This window comes from Galleria mellonella, unplaced genomic scaffold (genome assembly GCF_026898425.1).
Source record: "Galleria mellonella isolate WM207_F2 unplaced genomic scaffold, CSIRO_AGI_GalMel_v1 utg80, whole genome shotgun sequence".
In the NCBI taxonomy this organism is placed as follows: Eukaryota; Metazoa; Arthropoda; class Insecta; order Lepidoptera; family Pyralidae; genus Galleria; species Galleria mellonella.
Window position 1 is genome coordinate 1,995,280 of NW_026442157.1, and position 16,862 is coordinate 2,012,141.

A 16,862-nucleotide genomic window follows, 5' to 3' on the forward strand; every position below is an offset into this window, starting at 1 on the left:
GTGAATAAGTGGCGCTGACATGAAGAAAACTACATGGCTGTATTACATCTTTTCGTATGTAAAATCTGGTATAATTTTGGTAGAAATTCACTTAAGTAAAGTTTATAAAACAGGTGCCAATCAAGTCTTTATTTCGACTGTTATATTTCTTTTACATCGATACGATTTGTGTACCAATAGGGACAAGTAGTTTTAAATACATTAATTTTTATTATATAATATTACAGTGGATGAACAATGGAAAATTATAACAAATATATGGAACGAATACATATATTTATTTCTATATAAATATTTATTAACCGTCATTAAAATGTTTTGTTCTAAATTTAAAACATGTATAACATGAATTACACACTTGATTAGTTCTAATAAGCTCTGATATTGAGATAAGAGATGGTTATCTCTCATAGCGGACGTATGATCGAGAATAATTCCAATTAATATGTAAATAAAAATCCTGCATGTTGACGAAATAAGTAAGTAATAAAATTTATAGATACAATCTCCTTTCAAATACCATTGAGCAACTAATCGTCCCAATAGTGCGATCTGTCAATGAGTGATGTTCGTGTTATATTTGTTACCTGCCCCTGTTTCGACTACACTGGCGAGGCACCAGTGAAAAATGATAGGTGAGGATGAATCCGGTCAGATGGCCCATCGTGCGTCGTGACGAATCCATCAATAATTAACTACGATCGTTTTCAGAAGGATCCTTGTTTACCTGAAAAGATATATTACTAGCAATGGCGCTGTTAGTTACATACTTTTTTATACCACGTAGGTGGCGAATAAGCATACGGCCTGTCTGATGATAAACGATCACTATAGCCTATGGACGCCTGCAACATTAGGGATGTCACTTATCTGCCGGTCTACTGGTGAATTAAATGAGATCAAATGTTACCTTTCTCACCACAAACTTTTTATAGGGAGAGCTTATAATTCTAAATCTTCGCTTTTCCATACGATTTATCGAACATTTTCTTTCATAAAAATGTTGTCTTGACAAATATAAATAACAACAACAACAAAAAGAATTAGTCAAATAGGTGTAGCCATTTTGAACTGATGTTTTTCCAAACATTCGACGATTGTTTTTTATTAACATAGAGAGCGTTGATTGCATTTAAATAAAACTGCGTAATTACCTACGTACGATTTTTTATTTGATCGCGACATTTAGAACATTCTACTATGCAGGATAATGCCAAAGTTATTAATACTTTAATTTAATTTAATCACATATATACAAATGTTATCAAAAACATCAAACAATTTTATAGATATGCATTTTTTATATAGCCTTGAATGGAAAACGAACTGACGGTCCTCCTGATGGAATGATTGCCATCGCATATAGATTTGAACAGGACAATCTATTGTGTACTAGCACCATATAGACATATCGTGGCATCCATGATGTCTCTCTGGCGTTACCATTCTTGAGAACTCAATTATTTTGTCTCTGTACCCTGTAATTTCACTGTACAAACCGAAACAGTTTTGGGAGCATAGCTGCTTCATGACAGATACACCGTACTCATGCAAATGACTTGCACAGTCTGACTTTGACATGTCTATTTTATACTTTAAAAATCTAAACTACTATAGTTATTATCTATGGAAATACTACCATAACTCATTTTTATAATACAATTCTTTTTGTTTTTCCATTTTATACAACTATGGTAGCAAACAAGCGTACGGTCCATCTGATGGTGAACGGGGTTATCCTAGCCTATAGGCGCCTGTAACACTAGCGACGTAACGTGCACGTTGCCGAACCTTAAGAGACCTTAATATGCCCTTTTTGAAGAACCCCAATCTGTAGTCTCTAGGGAAAGTTTCGGCAGGAAGATCTTTCCACAACTTGAGTGTTCATGGGAGGAAGACCCTCAGAAACCGCACTGTGTCCCGTAAAACACTCCTACAACACAAAGAAAGTGTATGTCTAATAATTGTAAATGTATAGTAATAACCGGTAGTAAACTTAGAAAAAAATAGCTAACCCGCTAATATTGTTATGCCTCTACTATGTTATCTCTCGAGGTGGAGGAAACAATTATAACACACACATACATATATAAAATTTCAATCGATATGCTCAATCGAATTCGGAGATTAACAAGAACGAACTTAATGAATAAATTAATGTATTGTATTATATTATCTGTGCAATGGGAAAAACATTATCTGTCTTACCACCATCCATCTTCTTATCCTTATCGCAATTATTGTTTGAGGTCGGCGTAATATGTTTTTATCCATATTACAAAAAGATTTGGCTTATAGTTTTACGACCGGCCGCCTGACTGACGTCAACCCTCTTTGGGAAACGGGATTTTTTCTGTCTTACCACAAAAAAGTTAAACTTGCGATAGCCCATCTGTTTAATACATATTTTTGTCTGTATAAAAGCAAATGTTTTTTAAAAGGTATTTAAAGTAATAAATTGTATTTATATAGTTTATACATTTTGGTACATATAAACTAAACATTTTGACACCGACTAATCGCTTAGACAGTTTTGTTAAACTCTGTTTAGATAGACTGTGTTTATCTTACCGCAAAAATAATTTAACTTTTTGTAAGACATGTCGCATAGTCCAAAAAGGTTAACGCAACATCGTGTTAAACAAATTATGCAGGCATTTCAAAATTAGATACGTATAGGTAATTTCAAATTTTCGCGTTGTGGGACAAATATTTTCAGTACACTATACAATGTGAAGTTGGCTGAAGAAACAGTGCGAGTTGCCAGTTGCTTACTTCAGTCCTGTTATGACCACCACACGGTGCAATCCACGTTAAAACGTTAGCAATATAATTAAACATTGTGTCCTACAAAAAACTTCTTAAAAAGGCGACTTCAATTATCGTCAAACCAGTTATTGTGATATAAAAATTAGACTTAAGAATCAACATTAACAAAATTTCTATGTTTTTTCTTTTTCTATGTCTATATTCTTTCAGATGAAAAAAAGAAAATTTTCATATCGATTTAGATTTAAGGAGTTATGAGATAACAAATATAAAAAAAAACAAACTGAGAAACTCCTTCTTTTTGAAGTTGGTTACAAAATCAAGCATGTAAGTACTATTTACTTGCAATTGCCTCGTGGTAAGTCCCGATAGTGTATTTAAAATAGGTATGTACTTTTGGGTTATTGATTGAAGAATAATAATTTAAAACAACAGAGTCCAGTAATAAAATAATTTCTTTTTATTAATTTATATTATACACATTACAATTATATTTACAATTAGATCATATGTGGTCATTACAATATTAGAGTATTCACTTGCACCTATATTTTCCTACAACAAGGTAAGGCACCTCACGGAAGCTTCATTAAACGGCCAATTTCTGGCAATGGTCGAAAAGTGACATTAAAATATTGTACTTTATTATTAATGGAATAAATAGAGGAAGAGATTTTGGATCCAATAAATTCATTTACATAATAATACTAATAATTATAATAATTTATTTACAATAATACAATTTATAAATTTTACACATAAACTCATAAATAGACATCATAGACGCGCATTTCATTATAATAAAAAAAAAATATTATTCACATTAAATATAATGTTATTATAGATTTCGACCATAAATAAAATTCAATGCGAGTTACAAAAAAAAAAACAGTAAAAAAGTATGTAATAAACAAATAAAGTACACTAAAAATCAGATACATGGACTAGGCGTTACTCACATTGAATTTTATTTTCAGAAATCGCCACAGCATTATATATTTACTTTACATCAATAGGTAACAACTTAACATTTAAGTACTATATTTACAAACGAATTATATTAATAATTTACACAAGAAAAAAAAAAGGAAATGCATGCAGATATAAAAATACATTGGTACTTGGATAAACAATTAGAAATAATATCTATCTACTTACAAACAATGTGCCTATAAAGTGATTTTTATTAAATTCAACTCATTATTTCGTCATAGTCGTAGAATACTGACGGATCTGACAAAGATTACGTATAAAGATCCGTCAGTATTCTACGACTATGACGATATGTTCTATTCTGATACAAATTTATTTGCGTGTCAGTTTCCATTTAAATCATAGGTTATATTATTGTCACCAAGTTAATCTCAGATATGACCAATAATGTGCACGAATTCTAATTCCTTTTTAGCTATTTCCAAGTAATCAATAAATTTTATTAATATATTTGAATAAAAAAAAATCTGTACAACATTGTATAAATTACTATTTTAATTAATTAATTGTCACATCTGAGATGAAAATTAAGATGTTAAAAATTGTCTTTACATATGTTTACAGAACGATTTTAATAGTCATACGAGTATATATATATATATATATATATATATATATATATATATATATATATATATATATATATGACACTATTAACTGTTGTACAGGATATGAAACTTGCTTAAAAATAACTTGTAGAATAATAAAGTGTTATATGAATAAGCACAATCAGAAACCGAAGCAACGGTACGTTCACCACTAAACAGTTATTTACATTTTCACAATTGGCATTTTGTCTAAAATGTTCTCTAATTTCGTTATATTTATAAACTTTTTAAAACACCGTGCCATTAGAAACAGTTCCTTATATAAATATTATTCTAAAACCATTGTTTAATTGACTTCAAATGGCAGAGGTGATAGTACGTTTCATATCCTTATTTTTAAGACACTTAAGACATATTACAATGTTCACGTACATTGGTAACTTAAATTATGATACGCTTTAATTGTATACAATATTAATTTAATAAAATGGGGTACATTTACAAGATATAAAAGGAACACAAAGCACTTAAAAATGTAATAAACATTTAAATATACATAGTGGTAGATTTGGTTTATACGCGGGCGCGCCGTGAGTATGACGGCAGAAATGTAAAAATTTGAGATCAGTCAATAAAGAAGATTCACCTTTGGGACACTTTTACCGTCAACATTAAATTTAACATTACACTATACCTTTCAAAACAATATCTGTAACAATCGTAGATTTAATTCTCACTCGTATATTTTTTTATATTATTATAGTTTAATAAAGCCCTATGTTAAAATTTTATTACATCTACTTAAAAAATGTACAATTTATTATTTTTGTTAGTAAAAATAATAAGTAATAAATTATACAAAATTATTAAATATATAAATTATTTTATTGTAGTATTACTTTTTGTGTTTACCATATTTTTATTTTGTTTAATTTCGAGAGGTAAGTCATAATCAAATAAGGTAAGAAAAAAAAATTATAGAAACGATTACAGTAAATTTATATTACAGTAGTTATTTTGACATATTTTTTAAACAACCTTACGCTTTAATAATGATGGCGTTATAACAAAAGAGTTTTAAATTGAAATGAAAATTAAAAAACATTTATTTAATTTTTGTTTTAATTAAATGAAAATGTAAACGAAATTTTTGCTCAATTATTTCTTTGTATTAGCTCGTTATATTAATAAAAAAAAAATTAAAATTACATTTCACCTCAATTATAAGTCTTACAAGTGTCATACAACCCATTTCTACTTAATCTGAAATATTCTATTAAAAAATTTGCATAATAAATGATTACATTATGATGAAAAAAATTAGGCAAAAGTGTCCCATTAAATATTTGCTGAAACTTCAAAATTCAGTCAAGTACCATCATCGATTTGCTCACTTTTAAAGTATACTCAACAAGCGATGATATAATATTATATATAGACCATAATTATATGAATTGTATCGTATTACTATTTTTTATTTATTAACAAACATGATTGTATGTTATGTGTACACAGTAAACAGTTTTTGTGTAAATAACAAATGTGATATTGTCGCTTTAAAGCGAAGTCAACAGATATTGAAGAAACTAAACGCAAACGGCATTTGTGATTACCATTATTTTTGGCAAATAATTAACTTAAACGAAAACAAAAATAATTTATGGGTTAATTTTTATGGTATCTAAATATTTTAGAATTAAAAAAAAAATCAATAGTTGAAATAGATTTAGAATTATAGCCAGATCATACACAGCCAAATTTAGATGTTTTATAATTGTTTATAAATAAAAAAAAAGAATATCATTTTTCTAATATGAACAAAAAACGTACACATTGGTATTTTACATATATACATACATATCTGTCACGCCTGTCTCCCATTAGGGTAGGCAGAAACAATGGAACGCCAAATGCTATAATATTTGTATAGTACGGCATGGCATTGGCATGGTATTTTATGTTTGTAATATAAAATATTATTTGAGTTTAATTTTAAGAATGTAGATAAATCACAAGACAAGATGGTGGCGCTTAGTCCAATAATGTATGGAATATAAATATTATATTGAAGCTTGATAAGTTTGTTTGCAGCAAACCGCCAGCGCCACACCACGGCGCAGCCCGCTAAAGAGATTACAGGTAATCAGTCTACCGTTGGATATCACAGAATTGTGGTGTGTCAACCAGCTGCGCCCTCTCCACGGCGACCACGCAACCACCCGGAGCTACCAGGAGCGGTGCCGATGGTGTTCCCGCCCATACTTTTTTCACGTCTTCCGTATTATTTTGCGCCAATGGTGGCATATAACCACCCCTGAAATTGAAATAAAACAGTTTTGAATGCAACTTGTAATAATACGGTACAGTTTGTTTGTTTATTTGTTTGTTAAAACGCGCTAATCTCTTGTACTACCAGCTGGATTTTTATTTTTTCATGGGTGAAAATGAAATAGTGATCTCGCCTGCGCTATCGGTGTACACTGGCGGAGCACCAATGCGAGATGATAGGTGAGGACGAATGCATGTCAGTTGGCCCATCATGACGAATGCAACAGTAACGACGATAGTTGCCAGGGGGAATATATATTGCTAACAACGGGGCAGTTAGACTCCGTTACTAACAATCCATTCTAACTCTATTCCTTGAAGAAAATCACCACGATATATGTCCACGGGTGAAGCCGTGGGATATAAGATGAGTTTTTTTTTTTTTTTTTAATAATCCATGCATGTATAAGAATCATAGACAATTCTTTTTTTCTATGTAAGAACAATTTTTTTTTAATAGGTATATTTACTATCACATTTTTTTAGGGGTATCATAAGTTCATTCACCGGTCGTATTATAATATAGATAATACTTATAAAGCGGCATAGATAAAAAATGTATATATCAGTAGAACATTTAATGACTTTTATAAGGCACTTTCGGGAAAAAAAAATTCTCATTATCCTATGTTATTGAACATTACATATTACAACAATATTTACATTGATTTAAATATATAAATAATTAACAGTATAATACTGTCGTCATTATTATCTTTTCAGCCATTATCTGTCCATTGCTAGACATAGGCCACCCCCATAGACTGCCATAAGGAACGGTCTTGAGTTATCTGCATCCACTGACCTCCTGCAACGCATTTGTGGACGATCCTTCACTCTATAGTGAGGGGTCGTCCTACACTGCGTTTGCCCATACACTTGCCACTCAAAAACCCTTCTTCCAAGTATTATACCGTACTATACTAGTATTAATATATATATAGCCATTATATTCAGAGGACTACAGAGTTATGTTACTTGGAATGGCAAAATTTGATGTAAAGTTTAACACTTTACATCAAATTTCGCCTATGGAGGGAAAGAGTTTGTTGTTTGCAGTGGGGAATAACAGTTTCACGGCTAGCAATAGATCTAATTAGATCGACCTCCATTCGGTTCCTCAGGAAACCACCGTCGTTATTTATTATTGCTCAATTCGTCAGGATAGGCCAACGGTCTTGCTTCGTCCTCGCCTACCATTTCTCACTACTGTTCCAGCCAGTGTATACCGAGATTGCTTTTTCATATACCTATTAAAAAATCCTCGCCTATTTACAAGAATATAGATATAATATACTATGACACTTATAATACCTACTCCGTTATGAATTCTAACTAACAATAAACAGTTTGAGGTAATTTAAGAAGATAAAATCGTGTAACTCCCTACAATATCCGTATATTTTGCACGCCTCGACCGTTTGGCTTTGGGGGCCTATTTTCAGTCCTATTTTAGAAATAACAGTAGTTAACCTAAAGACGGAGGTTTGCGAATGGCACAGGAATGAATTCGAATGCGGTTGACCACACACTACTAAGGTAGCCATTTGATTCGCATGGTGGATCAAGGTCAACGACGCTTTCCGTGAAGAAAGTAGACCATGTCGAATTGTTGCTATGATATATACGACTCCTATTATGGACTATCTATTTCAAGTTGTTATTATGTCGTTCCTTATGGCAGTTTATGGGAGGCCTATGTTCAGCAGTGGACACAGATAACGGATATGATGGTAATTACTTCAGATGCCTTTGCCCATCCCTGAATAGTTAGGTTCAATAGTTCTTCTTCAAAGATTGTTAGAAATGGTTTTGAGTCACCTGAATCCTTAACTCCCTGCAAACGTATTCGAGGACGTTATTTCGTCAACGTTGGGTCTATTTCGCATTTGTCTGAATGGGGTTTCCACTTGAGTACCTATCTAATCGATAATATTTGAGCTAAATGGCTAAGCTCATTGCCATTTTGACTTAGATATGTTTCGAGATGTATCGGTTAATTTAGTACTTCTGATATTCTCTCATTTTGCGTTTTATCACGCAGCGAATCTCCTAAAAGCTTGTAAAGATGTTTGGAGATTTACTATTAATTTATATATTCCTAGATTTATATATAGGATACTTGCGTACTAATTCATACGGAGATAGCTGCAGGGTAGAGTTAGCTAATAATGAATAGCAGGGAATAACATACCTAAGTTTTCTATCAGCATGCAGCAAAGCGTCAGCTTTTAGCAGACGTACGGCAACAGCGACCAGCAGGAAGAGTATCAGAGCGCCACAGACGGGAACTGCTATGGTAGCGGCTTTGAACCACACCTCTCCATTGTAGTTGGCGCCACGTTCACTTTCTACTGTGTTGCCATCTGGAAAAAATGAATACAGTTATTTTATATGGGTTTTGTAAAATATATACTACTATGGAATAGGATTCTATAAATCAGTGTGGTTCCGGCATAGAATAGGCAACCCCTTCTCTTAAAATATCTTTAAAGCCTAACTGCGGTTGCCAATCCGCCTGTCAAGAGTGGCAACTACTAGCAAAACCCTTTAAGGGGGAGGCTTATGTTCAGCAGTGGACAGTTAAAGGCTGATATGATGATGATGATGGAATAGGATATTAAATCTTATTCTAATACAAAATACATTGTTAGAGATAGACATTTTTAATAATGAATAAGTAACACAATAACACCGTATGGTCCCGACATAGAATGGTCCACTATTTCCTTTTCTGTGGGTAAAAGGCTGTGGGTAATAGTGCGTAAAAGGCTTAGTCGCCTAATGGTCAAGAGATTGACAGCAGCGTCCCTCTTAAAACATCACCAAAAACTTACTACGGTTGCCAATCCGCCTGCCAAGTTTGGCAACTACTGGCAAAATCTCCTTATGGGAGAGGCCTATGTTCAGCAGTGGACAGTTAACGGTTCATATGACGATGATAGCAATAATATCAATCACCAGTTCCTCTAGAACTAAAATTGTGTTATGGGAAGTCAACCATATAGAATGGTCTTATTTAAGTATGATCAAATCTCATAACACCAGTGAATGAGGAAGAAAAGAGTTGTTAGTAACGGGGTCTAACAGCACCATTACTCTATCAGGTCGACCTCCACGCAGTTCCCCCTGGAAACCATTCGTGGTTAATCCTTGTGGAATTCTTAATGATGGGTTAATTGACTTGCTTCTATCTACACCTATCATCACTCACTGGTACCTCGCCAGCGTATACCGATAGCGCAAGGCGGGGGTTATCATTCAATTTTCACCCATCTAAAAATAAATCATCAATAACTTCAGATACAATCTTTATAAATTGATAAATGATCTTGACTAGATTAAAAACTTATGTTTAGATAAAACGCAAGACTTTTTTCTCTTACAGTGGGTTGATAACGTCTACAAGGTACAAATCTGATAAGTTACCAATCGTAAATTTCCATACTTCCTAGATGCAGTTGGGTATATAAATCTAACATACTCTAATGTCTATATGACCTATAACACGCGATTCAATTCCCAGAAAGAGCACTGGTCTCGTATGAAATAGTACCAGGAAAACGTACTACCAACTGCATAGGCGTTTAGTGAATTTTATCGGAAGGGCCAATGGGTATAGGGTATCATAATGGCGTGATCGAAATTTATTACATTTCATTGTAAGTTTATCGAGGCGAATAACTGGAACGAATATGTTAGCAAATGTATGTGATTGTAATTTGATCTTAAGGAATAAACTAAGTGATCAACGCGTTATTGAAACTGCAGAGTCTAGGGACACGAAATTTTTGACAATCTTTTTCCAAAACGTTTCTATCACGTTTTAGCGAGTCAGCATATTCAGTGCCCTATCATTACAGTCAGCAGTAAGCTTTAGGAAATTATGCAAGTACAACAAAATGTTTGCCTGATGGAGCTAAGGACGAGACTGGAAATGGTGTAGAACGAAAGTGAATGGAACATTCACAAGACATATTAAGTCTTTGGTACTCGGTTTTCTGTTTGGTACTCAGTATCTTGGCGTGATGATCGAGAAATTGTTACAACAATAAAGTATTAATTACTAGATAAAGTATTATTCTGCTACAATTTCTAAGTTTGTAGAATAATAAACCTAAATACACAAGGTTAGAGTCTTAAATTTATTAACAATACAACAATAATAATAATTTTTATAGTGCTGTTGTAAATATTTAGTTTATAAACTCAATTAAAATTATTATACAAAATTATATCTCTTTTAGGGATCTGAATTACCCAGTACATTACCATAAAAGGTTATACCGAAATCAGATTCAGCGCGATTAATCTTCCTGCATCGAGTATAAATCTAAAACCGGTTGAGAAAGCACAGGACTTTGTTAGTGAAGCAATTAAGACAAAAACTAATCGCGCATATAATGCGGCATTAAATTGCATTAGAAGTACCACAACGTTGATATAATTGAAAGATAAATACATAATGTACATAGGTACATAGAGTAGGCAGAAGGAAAACACTGCTAGTCTCAGATCTAAGGTTTTGCTGAACACACGTATCTTCATGTTTTATTTGTGTCATGGGCAACATAGTTTGGTTTCACTGGCATGTTCATAGTTTGTATGTACAGGATATACGAGGTTTGTCCGGAAAGTACGTATAAAAGTTTTTTAAAAATTTTATTTTACAATTATTCAGGTAAATCAATTTTATCATTTCAAATTTAATCCCCCTGTGACATAATTACTTGTAACGCCGTTTCCACTGTGAGAAGGCTTGAAAGTCCTCTGGTTGTAGGTTTCTCAGCTGCCCCGTCGTAGCTTTTTTTATCTCATTTATGTCCCCCAAATGCCGAGAAGTACCAATTTGGTTTTTGGGAACAAGAAGAAGTCACACGGGGCCAAATCCGGCGAATAGGGGGGTGTTCGGTCACCGTAATGGAATTTTTACTCAAAAACTCACGGACAACAAGAGAGGTGTGGGCAGGGGCATTGTCGTGGTGAAGAATCCAACGCCCCTCTCGCGCCAATTCTGGACGAACTCGTGCCACACGAGCTTTGAGGCGTCTGAGCACATCGACGTAGAATTTTCCATCAACTGTCTGGCCTGGAGGGACGAATTCGTCGGAATGTGAAGTGGAAGGACGTCCTGAACGTGGGTCATCTTGAACGCGTTCTCGGCCCTCTCTGAATCTTTTTAGCCACTTGTGGACACTCTCTCTCTCTCTCACAGCATCATCCCCATTGTTCTGAGATCGGCAAAAATTTCACGGCCATTCTTGCCGAGTTTCGAGAGAAACTTGATTACGACGCGCTGCTCTTCAACGGAAGCGGGCTCCATGCCGACGGGGTTTCGTTAAGATTATATATTTTTCACAGATGGCGTGACAAATATGCACCGCACGGCGGTCAGACCAGAACTGAAGCATTGTTAGGGACATAAGGAAGGGGTCCTGCGCTTACCTGTGTCCCCACTCCTCTTTCTCGCATTCCAGAACACTTTTATACGAACTTTCCGGACAGACCTCGTATATTATTAGCAACTGGTAACCGTCGCCGGCACCAACTTCCATAAGATGAGAAATCAGCTAAATATTTGTCATTTAAATTTAATTGGTATTATATAAAATGCTACAGAATTACAACTATTGTCTAGTTCTCTAGAGATCCTGTATTCTAAGAAGAAAATAAAAAGAGAATACAAGATGAATTTGACTATAGGACTATCACCATAGATTTTGGGAAGAACTGCGCACAAAACAAATATTGGAGAAAAGAACTAATTAGGGGCTCTACCATGAAAGGTAATTCCGAATTTTCGGACTCAATTTCGAGTTTCCGTTCATATCAAAATCGGCTCAGTAAATAGAGCTTAATATTTTGTTTGTACTAAATCCTAACATAAAAATTCAAAGGAACAATATTTTAACTTCAAATTTGTGTTTCGTTGGTCTCGAAATTTTGGAAAACATTTCATCACTCTCTCTCTCTCTCTCTCTGCTTATTCTTTATTAGTCTAATTCCATTTTATCAACCAGACAACGTACATTTCTGGATACAATATCACATACTAAAATTTTCGTAATCCGCTATTTAATCTAATAAATATGCATCAATGATCAGCGTAAATATAATATATATTTTGGTCTAATAGTGCAATGTTTATCCGATATACGAAATTACGAAATATGCAGAAGTGGTAGTGTAAGAGTTGTAATAGTCCTCATGGGAGGTACATTATGTGAGTAGTCATTTGTCTCCGAAAACTTTATTGACACTTTACAGATCAAAATAGTGACGCAAAAAATATGCAAGCCTTTAGTGTCTAAGGAGCTTTACATAAATCTCCGTCATAAACAAATGGAATTTCAAATATTCCTATTATTCGAAAAGGATATAAAATTGAATTTACTAAACTCAATATTGAACATTATATTATTATACGTTTTAGAACACCAAGTAAACAGCGTGAGTAATGGTACTGACTTAGATAATTCAAACTCCACCGACGATAATCGTTCTGCCCGCGGCTGGAACATTTTCTATTGCGATGTGCAATTGTTTTAACATATTCCACATTATTCCTTTGTTAGAATTAACTCCGCCGTATTATAGCAAAATGAACTCTACATCGTTGGTGATAACGAAACAATTGACTAGTTCCAAGTGTTTGCTATTAATCGACCGATATAAATAGCAGGGAACCTGTTCCAAGCGCCGTGTATCCCGGAGTAATTTATCTGTGTATTTAATATACGGGAATTGCTGTGGAAGCCAGCGTTGCAGTTTTCTGGATTTATTTATTGTAGGTATTATGTTGAAATTCGATTGGCTTAGAGCCGAGTTGAATGCACTAACCGTTAACGATGTGGAGGGTAAGCCGCGATATAATGTGATAGTTATTGATACAAGTAATAAATTCGATAATAAAACATAGGTATTTGGTTAACCTTAGTTGTATGTTTTAATATTAGATTATATTGATATAGCATCGAGTCTCAAAAACGGGTCAACTTTTTGTCCGCTAATTGTCAAATTAGCTGACTTGTTTTTTTATCAGTGTTCTATATACTTATGCGCATAATGTAATATCTATCTATCTATATTTAGTTATTTAATAAATAAAATGAGTTTTTACACATTAAAAAGATGCAAAAATTATAAGAAAAGGAGGTTCTCAATTCGATTACTATTTTTATGTTTGTATGACCCCGTCATTAATGACCTAAAACAATATGCTATCAGATTATGTAGTTCTATAGAAATTTTATCAAACAAGTTTAGTTTTAAATAAAAAAAAAAAGGTTTTGCCACGATTGGAGTTTGTTTTTTTCGTGAAATACAACCTTATATGTACAAAATCTTAATTAAATAAAAATATTAAAATACATCACACAAACATAATACCGGTAAGACATGGTGTTTACAAGGAGTTATATGGATTTATGTCTATACTTTTACTACTATATTTGTATATGCATAATTAATATAAGTTAGTCAAATGTCTGCGTTTATAGTTTTATTGCGTTGCTAATTGGAACATATCTTTTCAGAGCAATAATAAAACGAGAAAGGTATATTAGCTCTATAAAGATGATTTTTACAATTTAAACAGTTAATTTCCTTTGATTCCAGTACAGGTTTTCTTTGAAAGATTGTATAAGAATGGTACTAAATTTGTATTCTTTTTTTTATATACAACTTAGAATGGCAAACAAGCTGACGGCCCACCTGATGGAAAGTGGTAACCGTCGCCTATAGACATGAGCAGTACCATGGATATAACAGAGTACACTGTTTCGCCCATGATACACCCCATGCATTGCCATTCCTGAGGACTCAGGTGTTATTCCTCTGTACCCAGTAAATTCACGCCATATCCCACCCTTCAAACCAAAACACAGCTATGCAAACACAACTGCTTCACGGTTGAAACACGAATGGGACAGAGGTACCCAAGCGATCGACTTTTGTACAAAGTCTCCCTCTGGTAATAATAAATTTTATCCTAGGATATAATAAATTTTAATGATAAAGGTAGGAAACTCAAAGTAATTATATATTATTTGTGAACTCTACAGATTTATTTGTATTATATTATACCTTTTCATAACGATTTACTACGCGACAATTCTTAGTTTTATAGTAAATGTGAAAATGAGTTTGTTTTTTATCTTATAGCACCTTAACAGCTTAAAGGAAAGGGTGGCCCATTCTATGGCGGAACCACATGGGTATGAAGGATGGGATATCACAGTAAAATTATAAGATATGGAGGTGAAATACGATAGTCTTTAGGAATAGCAATACATAAGGGGATAATATGGGTATTACAGTATATACTGCGATATATACGGAGCTGTCTATATATGGGCAACAGTTACAGTTTTTCATAAGCTAGGCCGCCAGCTTTCTTGCCATTCTAAATATCATAAACCCCGTCCTTCCTTTTCCGTGGATGTCGTTTAATGGTCAAGGGATAGGCAGCAGCGTCTCTGTTAAAACAACATCAAAGCCAAACTGCTGTTGCCAATCCGCCTGCCAAGCCTGGCAACTACTGACAAAACCCTCCAAAGGGGAGGCCTATATTAAGCAATGGAGGGTTAACGGCTGATATGATGATAATCGCTCAAAGAACCGACAACCGATGAGGAAGAAAGGTTCTGGTGGCGACCGCGTACGGGTAAACGCAGTGTAGGAGCACACCCGACTAGATGGAGTGACGATCTGAAATGCATTGCCGCGAGTCAGTTGATGCAGGTGGCTCAGGACCGTTCCTTATGAAAGTCTATTAGGGAACGCTTATGTCCAGCAGTGGACGGATAATGGCTGAAATGATGATGATGATAATACAATAAAGTGTCATACAAAAAATTATTAAGTCGAAATAAGTAGTCACAGCACTAGCATGTTAGGCTTAGTTTACGCTATACGCTTAGATTACGCACGCGTATTACCACACAAGGTAAATGCACCTTATCGCCACAATGTATCATTACGCGTACCTTAATTGGCCGAGGCGCTGGGTGTCCGCGACGCATATTTACGGCTTATGGATGGCGAATTAGAACGTGTTCATGTTAATGAGCGGAGCGGTAATGGTGCGACCGTCGCTCTATGAAATGTTGCAATTTTTATTTATAGATGCGATTTATCATAAAAGTCGCTAAACAACTATAATATGTTAGCGATCAACAACTCTTCAGCATCAGTAGCTTATATTTTTATAAGTTTGTTCTTTTTTTAAATTTTAAATTCTAAATGGTTTTATCACTTTACAAATTCTATTGGCGACTTCTTACGCGTGCCGATTGAACGGGATAATTAAAAGTCCATGTCCTTTTTCATCTTAATTAGTACTATCAATTCATGACAATTGAGCCGTTCATGCCCCAAATGGCAACAAACTTTCATATAATATATACCCGGGGCTTCACTCGCGTGAATCTGTATATAAAGTAACCTATATGTTATATTAGGATATAACCTATCCAACTTTCATTCAATTACATTCAGTAGTTTTTGTGTGAAAGAGTAACGAACATCGTTGCAAATTTTCGCATATATAATATCAACTAATATTTGTAAGGATTCTATTTTGAATAATATTTTAATTATCTAATAATATTTTTATTATTATTAATTTAATAATCATAATATTTTAATTACCTACTTCAAAGGGGGGGGGGGGATCCATTTCGATAAATCCAATTGTATTCTTTTGTTTGTGTAACGATTATTATCAACTACTATTAAGTTATCACTGATAACGACTTTTTCTACCAAAAATCTTAACTCTTTAATTTTTATTACAGCTATCTGCTTTTCAACGACAAAATAAACGGTACATATTCAAGATTTGTACGTGCTCCTGATTATCATATAATCTCGGCGAGAAATCAACCATCTAACTAAGCCTTTACGAGAATGGCATTCAAGTAATTACGCATGTTACAGTCCCCTTAATTTGTTGTTCGAGAAAAATATAGACACAGTGTGCACTGGGCATAATGCGTAATTATCGCTTACTGCCTAGTGTGTGAGTCATAATTATTTATGTATAGAATAGATACGTAAATTATGACCATGTTTTAATTTTAAATAGCAACGTGTGGTATAAATATAAGAGAATAGCACTAAATATTATTATGGTGATATTGATGCGTAAACACTAAATACATTGATTTTACTTACTACATCTTTTATATATATAAATTCTGTCTTTTTTATTTTTTATAATCT

General features: G+C 33.6%; 1 protein-coding gene across 1 annotated transcript in view; it reads right to left on the minus strand.

Moving 5' to 3' along the window:
* Positions 1-3,206: 3,206 nt before the first annotated feature.
* The window catches only part of LOC113520600 (BMP and activin membrane-bound inhibitor homolog), a 100,914-nt gene continuing 87,258 nt past the window's right edge, over positions 3,207-16,862 (minus strand). The window contains exons 4-5 of the mRNA XM_026905981.3: positions 8,833-9,004; positions 3,207-6,624 (exon numbers count right to left, since the gene is read on the minus strand). Coding sequence (XP_026761782.1) covers positions 6,459-6,624; positions 8,833-9,004 — 338 coding nt within the window. The 3' untranslated portion in view covers positions 3,207-6,458. The remainder of the gene's footprint in view (positions 6,625-8,832; positions 9,005-16,862) is intronic.